General features: G+C 37.0%; 5 protein-coding genes across 5 annotated transcripts; 1 reads left to right on the top strand and 4 right to left on the bottom strand.

The window, feature by feature from the left end:
• Positions 1–1,686: 1,686 nt before the first annotated feature.
• Positions 1,687–3,113, top strand: Tsp_08742 (hypothetical protein). Its single transcript, XM_003373966.1, has 5 exons — positions 1,687–1,695; positions 1,855–2,118; positions 2,161–2,391; positions 2,855–3,017; positions 3,097–3,113. The coding sequence occupies exons 1-5, from the start codon at positions 1,687–1,689 to the stop codon at positions 3,111–3,113; spliced, it is 684 nt and encodes a 227-aa protein (XP_003374014.1).
• A 1,044-nt stretch (positions 3,114–4,157) lies between these two features.
• Tsp_08741 (disco-interacting protein 2) lies at positions 4,158–4,660 on the bottom strand. The gene is made up of 2 exons (XM_003373965.1): positions 4,560–4,660; positions 4,158–4,410 (listed from the first exon to the last, which is right to left on the bottom strand). The coding sequence occupies exons 1-2, from the start codon at positions 4,658–4,660 to the stop codon at positions 4,158–4,160; spliced, it is 354 nt and encodes a 117-aa protein (XP_003374013.1).
• Positions 4,661–4,687: 27 nt separating this feature from the next.
• On the bottom strand, positions 4,688–10,403 carry Tsp_08740 (conserved hypothetical protein). Its single transcript, XM_003373964.1, has 22 exons — positions 10,211–10,403; positions 10,031–10,122; positions 9,850–9,972; positions 9,658–9,781; positions 9,453–9,556; positions 9,266–9,368; positions 9,144–9,208; positions 8,980–9,073; positions 8,776–8,883; positions 8,575–8,689; positions 8,374–8,497; positions 7,595–7,906; positions 7,376–7,508; positions 7,198–7,295; positions 6,474–6,701; positions 6,377–6,449; positions 6,044–6,345; positions 5,854–5,953; positions 5,371–5,580; positions 5,104–5,207; positions 4,972–5,046; positions 4,688–4,900 (listed from the first exon to the last, which is right to left on the bottom strand). The coding sequence occupies exons 1-22, from the start codon at positions 10,401–10,403 to the stop codon at positions 4,688–4,690; spliced, it is 3,093 nt and encodes a 1,030-aa protein (XP_003374012.1).
• Positions 10,404–10,933: 530 nt separating this feature from the next.
• Tsp_08739 (conserved hypothetical protein) lies at positions 10,934–11,520 on the bottom strand. Its single transcript, XM_003373963.1, has 3 exons — positions 11,478–11,520; positions 11,293–11,442; positions 10,934–11,172 (listed from the first exon to the last, which is right to left on the bottom strand). The coding sequence occupies exons 1-3, from the start codon at positions 11,518–11,520 to the stop codon at positions 10,934–10,936; spliced, it is 432 nt and encodes a 143-aa protein (XP_003374011.1).
• A 364-nt stretch (positions 11,521–11,884) lies between these two features.
• On the bottom strand, positions 11,885–12,883 carry Tsp_08738 (hypothetical protein). Its single transcript, XM_003373962.1, has 4 exons — positions 12,875–12,883; positions 12,648–12,778; positions 12,175–12,255; positions 11,885–11,969 (listed from the first exon to the last, which is right to left on the bottom strand). The coding sequence occupies exons 1-4, from the start codon at positions 12,881–12,883 to the stop codon at positions 11,885–11,887; spliced, it is 306 nt and encodes a 101-aa protein (XP_003374010.1).
• Between the last annotated feature and the right edge of the window lie 3,417 nt (positions 12,884–16,300).

Genomic DNA, 16,300 nt, shown 5'->3' with positions numbered 1-16,300 from the left:
CGATAGAATGCCATAACAAAGAAAAATTCACTTAGTCAAAACACGCCTTTGCATGTCTGAATTTCATATTTAAAAATTTAAAAATTACCTACATAAATGGAACTCATCGCAAAATCTTTTCACTAAATTATAGGCACATTGGCTGCGTATGCTGACAAACAAAGTTAATCAAACAAAAAATGTAATTAACCAAATATCCCTGATGATGCGAAATTTGAAAAAATCACTTAAAGTGAAAATAGAGTTAATTAATTTTCAATTTTTCTAAAGATGAAGTCATACCTAATCGTAATATGAAAATCAAAAAGAACAGTTTTACAGTGGAAAATATCTCACTCATATACTACATACTACAAACTGGGGTAATTTCATTAAACTAAGGAATAACTTCACCCTTTCGAAGTATGCTTAGCCCTGCTTCACAGATGCACAAGAAATCACATTCACCTCTTGTTTTCTACTGTTCTGCTTCGTGCCGTCCGTGTTTTCACATGTTCTTTGCTCCATTCTTTGAACCTGTAATAATGATATTAAATCAAAACTGTCCTCACTTTATCACAAAAAAGATTTACAACAAATATAATAATTAAGTGCGATCTAATTAAAAATAATTGTTTACAAAATGAGTATGCAAAGTTTTAACAAGCAGAAAAGTGGAATACTTGTCAGTAATTCTGAAACAAACTTCAGCAGCTACTTAACGTTGTAATGAACTCAGAGAACGTTTCGCATTAGGCTACCAATTGCCACGTCAGTTAAATAAACAAACGCACCCATACCAACAAACATGCTGATAAGGCAGCGTTATGGCGATCCTCATTTGCATAGTGAACGTTCGAATCCGATTTTTAGTGCGTTAGAACTTTAGGCTGACGCTAAATTCTTACCCATGCTATGATATAATATGAACAGAAGAAATGCACTGCTAAATTCTATCAATTAGGAAAGGACTATTTGGAAATTCAAAAATGACCTAGACATTTAAAATCTAGTCAAAATATAAACTATCTGACAAAAAACGCCATAATAAAACAAAATTGACATAGACAAAACACACCTACGCATTTCTGGAAAATTTTCTTAAATCAGAAAACCAAGTAGCTGAAATGAAGTTAATTTTAAGTGAACAATTTACGGGCAAAAGCTTGCTTGTGGTCAATTAAAAGTGCATGTTCGCTACTGCAACGGTGATTTTCGAAAGATCGTGTTTTAATAATAGATAAACAATACGTACAGGGTGTATTTAATCAAACTTAATTGTACGGAAATTTAAAATTAAAATTGTACGTTTATTAAGTCACCTATCATCTCATGTTGAGAATTCTTCACTGAAAATATATTGAGAAATTATACTCAATATCGATTCTCAGGTATGCTGTTAAGTGATTATGACTTAAAAATGAAAAAACTATCACTTACTGCTAAATGCGTTGTGTTCCCATTGTTGATGTTCATGCAGTTTTAATGTTGATTAAAAAATTATTTTTCAGAAATTATTCCAAAAAATAATAATGAATAAAAAGCAAAAATAGTGTTTGTCTTCAATGGTTGTCTTCATTCGATTTTCCGAATAAAACGCTGAGCTACCATTCACGGACGGCCTCAAAGTGAAATGATTTCCTTTATGTCAATAAAGCAAACGACCTCGCATGCAAATTTTTATTTTATTCATTTCTGCTGATAAATATGGCTACTGTAGATTTTTCATTGCTCTTTATTTACTTAATGCCCTCTGTTTGAGGTGAAAATTTAATTGGAGCTTTGCCAAACATATAAACAATTGAATTGTTTCAGTTGGTTTGTTGGTCAGTACAGAAATAGGCAGATATGTTTTTTAAACGGAAAATTAATAAGGTTCAAGTCTACGTCCGCATCACGCTGACTGAATTGTCCATCGAGTTAAATACTACCGGAGAAGTGTTCCTCGCCGCAGTCTTGGCTAAACTGCGTCTTTCCCAAAGCGGCATTTTTATCACGGTTGATAAACGTAATTGCCCGTTAAAAATGTATCGTGCAATAAGAAAACAAATCGACTCAAAGGATCCCACATTAAAAATCATGCCATTGTATTATCCATTGATCAAGTGTCCTTTAATGAATACTTCTGCCTTCCAAACTGTTATTTATTTGGACTATCTTAAAAATATATTTAATGGGCAGGTAATTTTAACTTATGAAAATTTAGTTGAACTTGCTGCACTTGCTTGCCATGAACGTTGTCAAAGGCTGAAAACGTCAATAATTGAAGATATCAAATTGCCACATTGGATCGTGCACAGATTCATGATTGACCTGGAAAAATTTAAATTTGATGTGGCTGAAAAGTTCAACAAGCATTTATTCAGCGATCATTTCCAGGCCATGAAATGTTTCTTGGCCCAAGCTGCCAATGTATGTAGTTATGGTGATCACTTATTTTTTACAAACGAAAAAAACAGTCTCGTTGATATGAGTCGAATACAAAGGGAATGCAGTTTTATAATAACTACAACAAGACAGTTTTCATAAGTTGGCGCCAGATTATTTGTGTGAAATACAAGAAAAAGATAGCAACAGTAAAGTATAGGGATAAACAAAAATCAAAGATCAAAATACAATTCAAAAGCAAAGATGACGCCAAATCATTTGTATGTCTTTATGAGATGTCGATTTCGCAATTTCGCATTTTTTCGGGCTGATTTTCAATAATTCCAATCTAAAAGACAGCAGCTGCCAAGTACCAGTGGGAGACGATTATGATGATGATGATGATGAAAATAGTTTTCTATTTCTGAATATATAGCCTAATTAACATGATAAAAAATCTTCATTGTTCAGCAATGAAAAAAACAAAAAGTCTGCAAAATCGTTAAAGAAATATGATCACAGCGTCAATTTGAATGATCGAAATCAATTAAGCTCTGCAGAGGCTATTTGGAATCAAGAAAGTGGCTTGAGAAGATCATCTGCACAACGTAATGTCCCTTTTAAAATGCAGATTAATTTGAGACGAAAATCTGCAGCTAAAATGGACAAAAGTGAAATCCATTCTGCAAAGTAGAAATAATGTTGTCAATTTTACTTATTTGCTTGATTTGATCAATATATACTTTACAGATACTGGAACATCATAAACAGTTGTAAGAAAAAATCATGACCAAAGAAAGAATCGTTCTCATCAAGAAAGTCATTATAGTGATGCACAATTTGGAAAAATTTTCTTTCAAATTTACAATAATTTTAAAATAATGATTACGCGAATAATTCTTTTTAAACATCCATAATCACAATTGTTCATTTTTATTACACGTGTGTGTGTGTGAAATTCTTCTATGTATATATGCATGCATGTATTTATGTATGTTGATTTTATTAAATTCTACTTGTGAATATATTTTTTATTTTAATAAAAATGCTTTGTTGATGGAAAAACAAATAAAAATGCATTTACATTGAACATTAAAATACTTTGCAAATCAAACATTAATACTGCAGCGATACGTGTTGTTGATTATTTAAATTTTACTCGCAACTGTGTTGGTAAGCAAAATTCTACCGTCAACAACTTGCTGGTCAGTGAAAATAAGCTCGATGACTGAAACTTGCACATCAAATCCCAATACATACAGTAGGGCAGCTGCGAGCACAGACGACAGCGGACGACGATGGCCAAACAACGTCGCGTGAAAATTCACATTTAAAAAATGAAAATTGAATAAACAAACAAAACCAAACAAACAGACTGAACACGTCGTGAGCAAAAAGTAGTGTACAACGCCGCTGACGAAATGCCGAAACATGAAGCAACAGCGCACACGATAATAATAATAATAATTGATAATAATATAGCAAAGATCAGTGAAGTAAAAGTAGAAAAAATCAAATGAGAAAAAAACAAAAAAGAAGAATCTTTCCTATTTGGTAAACATCTTTTTTTGCTCAGAAAAAAAAGAACAAGAATGCGCTTAAAAAAGCGTATGATGAAAGAGAGAAAATGAAAATGTGAAAAATAAGAAAACAGGAGACAAAATGAACAACAGCTTGTGAAAAGAAAATGCAGGTAAGAAGTTCTTTCTGTCGGCTTAAGCCGACAATGAAAATGAACAGCAGCAGCAGCAGCAGCAGCAGCAGCAGCATGAGCAAGCAACAAACGCATCGTTTTTTCTATTCTTCTTTTTTTACATGTTGTAGGCGACGTATATTGGATCCAGCTGGTCGTGGAGAAACGAATCACGCAAGTGCATGCGTTGCTTTTCGCCGCGTGAATTGATTGGAATAGCACCGGGATCGACAATCACAACTACCCCGACAATGAGATAATGCTCTTCCAAAACTGTCGACGTGATCAAAGGCACCACATTCAGCGCTTCGTTCTCTGAACCTTCGAGCTCCGCCACGACCACGAGCAAATTGGTCCACGTAAATACAGCGCTAACGTGAGTGACAGACAAAACAACAATAGTCAATTTTTACAATATTCGTAATTATCATTAAAAAAAACAAAGATAAAGCAAAAAAAGACTACTTATTAGAACATTTATTACCATTCTGTAATTTTTCTGTTTGCCCTGAGAATGGACGTTTCAATGTCTATAGGATGGTAGCGCATGCCGCGAAGCATCATCGTTTCGTCCAAAGCACCAATAACAAAAACCGCATCGTGAGGATCTAATAAGATCATGAAGAAAAAAAAATTACAATCACAATTTTACACATTTATTCTCAATAAAACATTCGACTTGCCTCCGTCAGCAGTGACAGCCTGCGTTCTTCTCAAAAAGCCCACATAGCCAGTTCTTGCAAAATTGGACAACGTGTCGCCTGTCGAAAGATGCGCGTTAAAGTGGCTGTTGTGAATTGACGATTCTTCGCCGTGTATGGTAAAATAGCCGGATGCGTTGTGCATGCTTTGCACCCATATCTGAAATTCGATTCACAATTGAAAACGAACAAAATTACACCCTCTCCCGCCCGGATAGTTGAATAAATTACTTCTCCAAGATGAGAATCAGCCAACTGCCCACAAGTGTCCGGATTGGCAATGACAACTTTGACACCGGGAAGAAGCTACAAAAACATTTAAAAAAATAGAAAGTAATAATTAAAAATTTCTCAATCACCCACCTTTCCCGATTCCATCACGGGCAAACTGTGCGGGGAACCTTTTTCCACCAAAGTAACACGGTCGTTGCGAAGCGCTTTCATGTCAACGTAGACTGTCGAAGGATCTGGACTCGAAGCACCCTGTCATTATATATATATAAAAAATACACATACATACGTTGAATTAAAAAGCAAATCAATAAAAAAACAAGCAAAATAAACAAATAACTGCTTCTTAAAAATGCTCAACCTGCATGCAAATAGCGACGTTAACGCGACAACCGAAACTTGTGGAAACGGCTCTTTGTGGCAGACCCAACGAGCTGAATAATTTTGCAAATGCTGCACACAGTTGCACTCGTGGGCGTTCTTCTGCAACAATGACGCATGTTCGTACGCAGGAAAGTTGCACGCCGCGTTCCTTGAGCTGAGTGACTTGGGAAGCCAAATCCCGAACGCACAGCTCGACCACACCGTACGAGCAGAACGTGTCCCTAACTGAAAAATAAATATACCCAATTCATCAAATGAAAATTATAATACCAACAAACAAACGATGAATACAATACCTTTAAAATGTGACACTGAAGAAAGCCATACGGATGGATTCAAGTCGATCTCAGATGGTGGAATCAAAATTGAATGATGGCCTGAGTGAATGCTAAAACAAAGAAAGTTGAAACAAAAAAATTATTATATAATAATAAACAATTGAAAAAAGCATCAACAACAATGGTCACCTCGATATACACCACAAAACAAAGCCCAAACCGCAGTACGGATCTAGGCACAAGCAGACGTGTCTGGACGGATACAGCTCGCAAGCCATTTTCAAACTTCGACACTGCGCCGAGATGCCCAGATGAGACATCTGAAATTATACCGTTCAAATTGTAATAATAATAATAATACTTTCGTTAAAAAATGAAAAAAATTATGTCAAGATCGAAGGTGATTTTACTTTGATTCCTGCAAGCATGCCAGTTGTTGAAACGGAAAAGTCCAAATAGCAGGTACTGTTGGGTGAATGAGGTCGATACTGGTCGACGTGTTTGCGACGACACGGTTCCTCAGCGTCCAATATTGTGGGCCATGCTTTGGCGTCAACTCGACTGTTGGCTTCTTTGCTCCTCAGCAGTTTGATTATGCTGGCCGTCGACAAAATCGCCACTGATCTACTGACGTCGACGACCATCTTCACTGTAGGCAAGGTGCTTTGCAAATTCTGCGGATGTGGCGGTCGTATGCAAACTGGAACCATTCCTGAAAATGTCAAAAATCACCACTGGTTTACTCCTTCCGTTCTTGCTTTGGACTGCTTCAACATTATCATTATCATCAGCATCTTCTTCTTCTTCACTTATGGACTGCAAAAAATTGAACAAACTAACAAACAAAACTTGAAGCATACCAACAACAAGGCATCCGTAAAAAGCGCAAATCAATTCAATTCCCGGGGCAAAAATCAACGCCACGTGGTCGCCAACGTTCAGGCGACCCTTCTCCAACAGCAGACATCCGATACGATCAGCGCGACGCATCAAATTTGCACAAGTAAGACTTGTCACTTCGGCTCCCTGAAATTCGCAAGCAATTCCCTGACGCACTGTCACAACTCGCTGGAACAAATTGTACAAAACTTTTTTCATCCTATTTCCATACCTTGGAATTGATCAACGTGAACAACACATGATCGGGACTTTGCAACGCTCGCGTGCGAAGAATTTCATGCAAATATTGATGCTAAATGAACAACAACTGTGTACTTATGATAAAATTGATCACATATTGACAACAAATTTTTTTTCACCAAATTAGTAAGAAGAATTCGAATTAAAACAAGTAAATAAAAATAATTTCCACAATAGTGAACAAAACAATACCTCTTTTCTCGTCCAACAATTAATTATCCTATCATATCCTATTGATGTTGGTGTTTTGAACAAATAAATAAATTTGCTATACATACATATATATATGTATATATGTAGAAAACATTTGAACTGAAATAAGGCAAAAATAATAACCCCTATTTTTGTGCATTTATGTTACAGTATCAAGTGGGATAGAAAAAAAATACGCCCAGTGTGCACTTTGTTGCCGAGATTTGGTTACCTGATCTTCGTCCACAGGACCAAGATCTCTACCTTGAGCAACGGCAATTCGAGCACCTTGAACAATATTGCCAACGAACACTGCCGCCGGACCGACATCTACACCAAAGGAAACAAATTTCAATGACCGATTTGACCGAAAAGCACAAAGTAAAAAATAAAAATAAAAACATCCAAACCTGGCTGAGGTTCCCGTGGCTTTGGCAAATTGGTCACGCACGTGTGCGGACACATTAGTAAATTGGAAAAGTTCAACGTGCCATCCAAAAATTTCTGCCTCGTCTCAGATACGTGAATGCCGCCCAGTGGAGTCTGAAAAGACGTGAATGGAAACAACGCCAACGGCAAACGATTGATGACAAGCAACACTGCATGCATGCGACAGCCAGTCCGCCTACCTTGGTCAGACCGTTCGGAGGAACCAAAGCCAAACAGTATACGCCGACCATGTGTATGGTGTCGATCGCTTGCAGCACTCGGCTCATCCATTGGAAACTGTCCTCTTCGTAGACACCGGCTCGTTGTTCGGCAATGATGCAGATCCGTTCGTCACGTAGAACTTTCACTGAGAAAACGGCAATACGTCCTCGGTAGACGAACTTCATCGGCTCCACAGCCAAAACAGTGGCAATGATGTCGTCAACGTTGTGATAACGTCCCGAAACACACATCAAACCATTCTTGATGCCGCAAACGAACACCAAACCACCCTACAAAGTGAATAAATTTTTAATTCACCACTGTTTGAAATAAATTAATTAACATCACGCATACAGGTGCCAAAAAGCCGATCAATCCGCTACGCACGTACGGCATCACGCTTATTGGCCTGTCGTCAGCTCCCAGTGGTTCAACCTGAACAAATAAAATAAAAATTAATTTTTTATTTCTATTACATATGTAAATTTCAATTTTACATTGAATATTTGATAAGACAAGCCCTCGAGACCCCAGTAGCACATCGTGGTCGAGTGGGCGAGCACACATATTTCGCCGATTTCATCCGCTTTGCACAAGTAAGGTGAGCCATTCAATTTCACAACGGCAACGATGGCTGAAATTTAAATTTAAATTTAAAATTCCAACAAGTAGTCAAAATTGAACTTTGATATTATTCACACATTCATCACACACACACACACACACACACACACACACACATACCCCCTGGAAGAACCTGACCGCTGTCTTGCAAGGTCAACGACGTGAGGCTGCTGTCTTGGTCGACTCGAACCACGCCAAAACTAAGTGCCGACATGGACAACGTGCCGCGAATGGAGTTGCTGTTCGTCTGACCACCGCTGAAAAGAAATTGAAATAAGAAACATGCAACAAATTCAATGATTCTTCAGAAAGGAGAAGAGAAGCACAAGCATACCGTCTTATGGCCACTGTTAACGTTTCAGACGAAGATGCGCACGGACAAAGCACGTTGTTCTGCAGACCACGACTTTTGAAAACGTTCACAAACTGATCGCAAGAGGTCAACGACCCTGAAATTGCAAAAAGAAAAGCAAACAATCAAACAAAAAAGTCCACAACCAAGATATGCAAATTGAAATCATACACGGATTGGAACCGTCGGCAACTAGCAGGATGCGCAACGAGCTCAAATTGACGTCTTTGCAATCACGAGCAGCCAGCAGTCCCCAATGAAGATCGCGTGATTTAGCCAAAGCAATAGAAGCTGAAACTTTGAATTTCACTCACAAACCACCATCACAACAACAACAACAACAACAAAACATCATTTTTATAGCTTATTGAATAATTGATCACACACCTTTGCATTTGGTAATCATTTGCAACCAGACAGCCGGATTCACTTTCATCAACGAATACGGTACAAATATTACGTGCATTGCATTGAAAACGCTCTGCAAGAAAATAAAAACATTTATCTCCTTCGTTTCAAAAAGCAAAACAATTCAATCTTCAGCCGCTTACAGTCTGAATCGCGTGCCACAATCCAACTTCCCTTTTGAAGTCCAAAACGCAAACCATCGTTTCTCCTGAATGTTATTTTGTGATTAGAAAAATTAAAGCAGACAGATATTCAGTGTACTTACCCTCTTTGTATTGGCAAGCTGCTGTCAGAGCTTTTGAATGAGCAGTAAGACTGGCAAATGAAACGCTAACGCCTTTGACACTTCCTTCTTTATCAGTTGTATACTATAAAAAATGATATATTAAAGAAAATGATCTTCTGCAAAATGGTTAACATAATATGGCGATTATTTTTGAAAGAAAACAAACCTCAATGTAAGCAATTCGTTCATCATCGCACATCAACGTTGGAAACCAATCCTTGGGCGCTTTAGACAAATGATCAGTGATCAACCAGGTCAGCTTAGGCCAGGCTAAAAGTTTCCACTTGTTGATTTTGTAATAATTGTATGAAATACTTTATAGAATAAACGAAAATGAAAAATAATTCCTCTTAGTTTGCCGCATAATTTACCCTTGAAATCGATCACGTCACCGTTGGGACTTTTGGGCAAACCTTTGTAACAACTTTCCGAAGTCAGCGCAACTTGAACACTGCAACTGCCGAGCAAAAAACCAACCTGCTGAATACCACCATCCTGGAATGGAATTGGCATGCAAAATACAACGCAAACAGGCTACTTCTGATCGGGTAGAAAAGAAATACATCATCGCATACCCGTTTCGATATGGGAACTTCGATTAAAACAGGAATAATGCGAGCAAGCAGACAACCGTAAAAAGCGACCATGAATCCTAACGGATCGTTGTTCGGATAAACCAATGCTACCTGTGAAAATGTTGATCAGAGACAAGAAACAATAAAAAGTAAAACGGTGTATTCATACTCGGTCTCCGGGTTTTAGAAGTGGTTCCACTTTGTTGATCATTTTGTTCGACAACAAATAAGCAAGCTTCGTAGAACGACTGAGTAGTTTGCCTGAGAAGATATGGAAAATATTAATATTAATTAAAATTTGTGAAAAAAAGTATAAATAAATAAAAAAAAGAACAGCAGTTGCACCGACCATAAGTGAGCGTGCCGGCAGCACGTCCAGCGTGGTCAAGAACCGTGCCGACCAGTGATTTCGCATTCGATACTCCATAACGTTGCAAAGCAGACGTCAACGACCGCGGAAATGTCGGCGCCACACGAACCGACTCGCCCGTTGCGGGATAAATAATTGCTCCTTCTGGCTTCGGAGCTGACGGATCAATCATTTTTGCCATGGCTAAATAAATTATAATAAATTATTGCCAAAATCAAAAACCAACAATACTGCTGCTGCAGCTGCTAGCAGTAGTAGTAGTAGTAGTAGTAGTAGTAGTAGTAGCAGACTAGACTAGTATAGCAAGTACTACTGCCACAACTACGAATCAACTGCTAATACTATTGATCTTTTCAAAAAACGAAAGAAATACAATTTTACCTTCCAATTCCACATCATCGTCGTTGTAATATTCGTGCAGTGGCTTTTTCTTTGGTTTCTTAATTGATTAATGATAATATTATTTCAAAAACAAAACAGAAAATCAAATAATTCGTATACACACACACACACACACACCACACACACACACACACACACACACATATATATATATATATATGTATGTATGTATGTATGTATATTATTAACAGGGATTGTTACCTGTAATGTGCTCAAAAGAAGCTGAATTTTTTGAGAAACTTTCGACGACTTTATGCCAAGATCTATAAATGAAAAAATTTTTTAATAATTAATTAAAACTTAGAAAACCAAAAGAATTATACCAGCATTTTGATAGTCAGCCTGACCATCAGTTTTGTCCAAAATTGAGACAGTGGAAAGACGATTCTTGTTGGCAGCGTTGGCAACTCGGACCGACGACGGCTGATGGTCCTCTTGCCTATCAGCATTGTTCTTGACCAACAGAGCCGCTTGAGCGTCTGTGGTCACGTCTGGTGGAGGTGGACGAGAAGAACCATTTTCACTCGAAAATGCTAATCCTGAAAAATTATCAGATATGTTGCGCTTACACAGCTATATTTAGGTTATTTGTTTAACCATAAAAATATCAATCAATTTAGCAGTGAAACAAAAAATAAATAAATAAATAAGTGCAAAACCTTTCGCAAAATCGTTCAACAGCGACGACGTTACTTTGTCACCAGCAGTCGGTCCGAAAGCGGGGACGTGGAATATGGAATTTGGCGTGGCTTTGAGATTCACACTATCACCACCGCTGCTGACCAAACTATCATCTTCTGAACTCGAATCTGAAATTTCCGAGAGTTCAGCAACAGAAGATTACTGTATTTTGACAAACAACACAGCACGCTGGTAATTTTGAACATTTTTCACAATGCAACAAACAACACGCTCAAAATTACTGATAAGAATCACAATATCTCTCTCAGATGGAAGAGAAAGAAGATAAATGAACAACAACAGAATGTGCAAAATGGAATGAATCTTCGTTCAATTGGTTAACTGGTCCAAAAATATTGCTGACGTCAGAACAATTTCATCTCGCCCCGGCCACACCCAAAATGCAATTTCACGCTATTATATCGACAGAATTTACAACAATTTCTTCATATATGCAGGCGTGCGTAGTGCGTACATCCGGAACGGCACGGATAATACAGGAGAGATGGATCAGCATGGAACAGTGTCGATTTGATTGTCAAACGTTGGCATTAAGAGAATATTTTCTGCTCAGACCGAAATGCAAAACTGCCAATTTTGCAAATCAGTCAGTCGCAAAACAAATTCTCCCGCAACCATGCTTCTCGTATGTTCCCTTCCATTTTAAAAATGAAAAATAAACGCTTTCGCAAAAGCAATAAATATATGTGAAAAATAAAGTAAAAATTAACAATTAAGCAAAAAATAAAATCGACAACAACAACAACTACAATAAAAGCAATAATAATAATAAGAATTGTAGCATAACAAGCAACTGCAGAAAAGAATAAATAGGAGAAAAATTTGCAAAAGAAAAAAACAAGCCGGTTTGAATTGTTGTAGCAGCAAAAAGCTTCTTGCCATTTTGAAAGATGATTTGAATACACACATACACACCCAAGCTGTTAAAGCAATTTTCGAAAAATAATAGCCAACAAATGAAACACAACTTCCATTGACTCGTCTATTTTTTTCCATTTCTTCTTTTCAACAGTTACCCAAAATGGCAGACATCATCTTCGCTTTGGGAAACGTTGGCGTTGATGTTCAGGATGGGGAAAACAAATAAATAAATATATATATATATATATATACCCATTGTTGTTGCTAACAACATCAATAGAAAGTAAGAGAGAATGGAAAAAAAGCAACAAGTATGCATGGAACAAAATAGAGGCAATGTTTCAAAATCATTTCAAACCTAACCTGACTGAGAATGATTCATGTGGGAAAGTTTGAAAAGCAATAGAAAAAGAGATACATATCGCAACAAATTGGACAAAAAAAAACTTACCGGACAAAGGGGTATTTTTGGTCAGTAAATTTCGTTGGGCTTGCGAAACGCGCTTGACCGGCACCGGCACCGACGGTCCTTTCTGTTCTCGTTGCGCATACCGAGCCAAAGCCTGCTGTACCGCTTCGATTCTGATTTCTGAAAGCAATCAATTCAGGACACCGAATGCAGCAACAGTAACAACAACAGCAACAACAAGTACGAGATGAAATCAAAAATTATTCAACCAGTTCCATTCATTCATTCATTCATTCAGTCGACACAACAGCAACAGCACAAAATAGCGCAGAAAACAGCTTTGTTGTTATATAAAAGCGTTAAGAATAATTTCAAGCAGGCCACAATAAGAGAGCGAGAGGGAGAATATAATTTTTAAAAAAAAATCAGGTGTGAAATGGAAAATTTGTTCTTTTCACAGTTTCCTTTCTCAATCACATTTCTACAATCCCAAAGATGAACAAATCATCTTGCAATAAACTGGCAAATAATGGTGGTTTCGAGTCAAATTTGAACGCAGAATAAAAGAAAATTACAAAATACCAGTCGCTTCCTTCCCATCTGCTGCTCTCCACTACATGCGCATATAGTCCATTTATTTATTCATTATAAAATTATGAAAATTTATCTTCGAACAACAATTTTTATTTTGCTTATTGAACAATCGAGCCCATTAATAAATAATGCACGTAACTCTTCCGCATCCCTCTCCTGAGAGGATAGAACTGGAATAAATGATTGTGGAAAAATTACCCAACCACGCTTTCGCTAGCTCGCTGGCAATTTGCATCAATAGAAAGAAAGAAATTGATTAATATCAAACTCTGAGACGAAAATTTACCAACAATCAACCAACTTGCCGTTGCTCTGGCAATAATGGAAATTCACAAAAAAGAGAAAATTATCCCCCTCCCCTCCCCCTCTCCCTGCTGCCCTAATGTCCTCCTCCCCCTCCCCCTCCCGTACCACTTAGGCTGAAATTCGATTAATAACACACTTTCGAATGAAATAAAAATTGTCCCTTGTCCGAAATTTTCGAAACAATGAACAAATGATGATGGTGAAAAGTAAAAAAATAAAAATATTTCAAAAATTCACTGCGTCAAAATTTGCGTTTCTTTTTTACCCCTCCCCTCCTCCCAATCCGAACAATTCTGATCATCCATTCCTCGCTGTTGAAAAGTTGTGTTCCAACAGCTGCTGCATCTATAGTCGACAATCATTTTTCACAAAATAATTTCAAAAAACAAAAAAACAACAACAGACGATGATGCTTGAATTAAAGAAAAATTCTAATTTGTCTTCAACCAATTTTTCCTCGGCACACACACGGTGGTGATAGCTACTACTGGTGATACGTTTCAACAACAGAACAAGCAATAAGCATACAAATTTCATGCTTGTTCAACTTGTTGAAATAATAATTATTATTATATTATGTATTGATTGCACCGGATAAAAATGATACTGTATCGATTAAGATTATTTACAAAAAGAAAACAGAAATAGATATATCCGTTGACCTAAGTGGCAGTTTGTCTGGGTTGGTTGTGAAATATATATTTGCTGAAAAAAAAATAATTGAACAAGTGAAAAACAACTGCAGATCAATGCGGTGCAGCAGATTGTTGGGCACAAAAATTGGATTAATCGAATCAAATGTGGAGAGCGTATTTTTGACAAAGGCAAATTGTGCGATGCGTTTTTCAATGACCATCGTCGAAATGATAATTATTACCACACACTGCAGTTCGTATAATTGTACAGCTAACTCTTAACGACAACTTAATTACGCGGCCTTTGCATTTCCAGTCAACCTGTCTGTACTGGCCATTATTCCAATGACTCAGCTTCCGGCCTCGGCGCGTCCAATACTGCCAATTGGTGCCGGCGGTTGGTGATGTCAACTACCGTTTAAGGACCGTATTCCAAATGCACTTTTCATGTGAAAGTTGTTGTCAGGGGGGGGGAATACAAAATAGGTCACGTCCCTGAAAGCCGGTCAACTGAACATTGCACACAAATTGAGCTTAAGCAGTACGGTCAACAGAAGATTTTCAGCTCAAATATGAAAATTGACACTGCAGCAGTGAAGAAAGCACTGAGCAGCACACATTATCCAATGAGGCAGAAAGCACAGATCACACAAGAACACGCTTGAACAGAGAGAGAAAAAGGTAGCAGAGGGAAGGATTAATTTATTAAATAATAATTATAATAACAAAAACTCATTTCCCGTTTCTTTTTTGTTTTTCAAATTATTACTGAAAAATATATTTATTATAAGAAAATTGAATTTTCTTAAATACCTGAATGAAAACGACTTTCGTCTCGAGTTACTCGACGATGCCTTCGCCTTTGTGCTCGCGTTGTTGGACTTGCTTTACCTAAATAAGGATGAAACATAAAACAAACTCTAAAACAAACATATACATGTATATATTATGTATGTCTACGTATACATATATATATATATATATATATATAATTTTTCATCTCAACAAATTCTTGAGAATGCAAATTGCTAACAATCCACAGCTAAAACTAAGCGGCTATTGGCATGGCAGTCGAACAAAATCTGCAACCTAAAGTCGATGCAGAGACACACACACACACACAACGGCCTGCATCTTCGTTCGACAAGCCAAACACAGCTGAGCGAAAAATCAAAGAATCCTCTGCCGAGAAAAGCAGACAGCCGTATGAAGACTGCGCCAAATGGCAGCATAATTAAAAAGCCAAACACCACTGTTCAACCAAAAATAATTATCAAATAATGCAATTATCAATCACAAATTTATATTATATTACAATAAATAAATAAATAATAAGAAAATGTATTAATCAAAGATAAAAGTTGCTTTTTTCGCATAAAGTTTCCTGCTGCAATCAATAGAATGGAAATAATGGGGAAAATATTCCAACATTAGCATAAACACTACTAATAATAAAAAATAAAGCAGAAATTTCAAACTAAAAAAATAAAACGAAAAAATAATAAATAAATGCAAACCAGGTGTTGCAGATAAGTCGAATTGGGAGAGTAAATTGTTCTTCTTTTTTTCATATCCTTTGCGAGTCAGATCGCCTGCAAAATTTTACAAACGGATCAATTGATCATCGAATGCAAGCAATAAAAAGTGACCACAAAAAATCGAATATGCCAATAAGAGTAATAAATAATAATAAATAAATAAGTAGCAACCTTCGGATAATTCCAAATCCAATTGGGCAAGCTGTTCCCTGGCCTCACGCGGCAACAAAGAATAGTCGACGCTCGCCATCAATCATTGCACTCCAAATCGGCAGCTTATCAGAAAGAAGAAGAAATAAATTTCCCTTAAAAGATAAAAATGAAATAAAAAATCAAAATATTACTACTACTACTAATAATAATAATAATAATAATCATAATTATATGTGACTCATTCATTCATTCGTTCATTAGGTGCAGAGTTGATGAACAAGCTTTTGAAAAGAGCAGAGAAATAAAGCACGTCAAGAAAAATACGCGTGTCCAGTTCCGCGTTGCAAACTGGCAAAAAGATAGCAACTACAAAAAATTTTGCATTATTTTTACCAACCGGCCAAGAGCAAAATTCGGACACCACGACCCTGGGTAGATCTGTATGCACGCATGGTGGCCGAATTCAAAT

This window comes from Trichinella spiralis (assembly GCF_000181795.1).
Source record: "Trichinella spiralis strain ISS 195 chromosome Unknown Scfld6, whole genome shotgun sequence".
NCBI classification, from domain to species: Eukaryota; Metazoa; Nematoda; class Enoplea; order Trichinellida; family Trichinellidae; genus Trichinella; species Trichinella spiralis.
The sequence above is the reverse complement of the archived record's forward strand: the minus strand, read 5'-3'. Positions and strand labels throughout refer to the sequence as shown.

Bases quoted from the DNA above. Each gene is read 5' to 3' on its own strand.
- Tsp_08742 (XM_003373966.1), top strand. The intron at 2,119-2,160 runs GTTATTTATTTG...TTTAATGGGCAG, and splicing joins ATACTTCTGCCTTCCAAACT to GTAATTTTAACTTATGAAAA. The intron at 2,392-2,854 runs GTATGTAGTTAT...AAATCGTTAAAG, and splicing joins TCTTGGCCCAAGCTGCCAAT to AAATATGATCACAGCGTCAA.
- Tsp_08738 (XM_003373962.1), bottom strand. The intron at 12,256-12,647 runs GTAAGTTTTTTT...TTGCTTTAACAG, and splicing joins CAAAAATACCCCTTTGTCCG to CTTGGGTGTGTATGTGTGTA. The intron at 11,970-12,174 runs GTTTTTTTCTTT...TTAAAATGGAAG, and splicing joins ACAACAATTCAAACCGGCTT to GGAACATACGAGAAGCATGG.
- Tsp_08741 (XM_003373965.1), bottom strand. From the start codon at position 4,660: ATGATCTTATTAGATCCTCACGATGCGGTTTTTGTTATTGGTGCTTTG. The intron at 4,411-4,559 runs GTCCATTCTCAG...CACTCACGTTAG, and splicing joins CATCCTATAGACATTGAAAC to CGCTGTATTTACGTGGACCA.
- Tsp_08739 (XM_003373963.1), bottom strand. From the start codon at position 11,520: ATGTTCAAAATTACCAGCGTGCTGTGTTGTTTGTCAAAATACA. The intron at 11,443-11,477 runs GTAATCTTCTGT...CGGAAATTTCAG, and splicing joins GTGTTGTTTGTCAAAATACA to ATTCGAGTTCAGAAGATGAT. The intron at 11,173-11,292 runs GTTTTGCACTTA...ATAATTTTTCAG, and splicing joins GTTGAACGATTTTGCGAAAG to GATTAGCATTTTCGAGTGAA.
- Tsp_08740 (XM_003373964.1), bottom strand. From the start codon at position 10,403: ATGATTGATCCGTCAGCTCCGAAGCCAGAAGGAGCAATTATTTATCCC. The intron at 9,782-9,849 runs GTATTTCTTTTC...ATTCCATTCCAG, and splicing joins CGAAACGGGTATGCGATGAT to GATGGTGGTATTCAGCAGGT. The intron at 9,074-9,143 runs GTAAGCGGCTGA...ATTTTCTTGCAG, and splicing joins TGTGGCACGCGATTCAGACT to AGCGTTTTCAATGCAATGCA.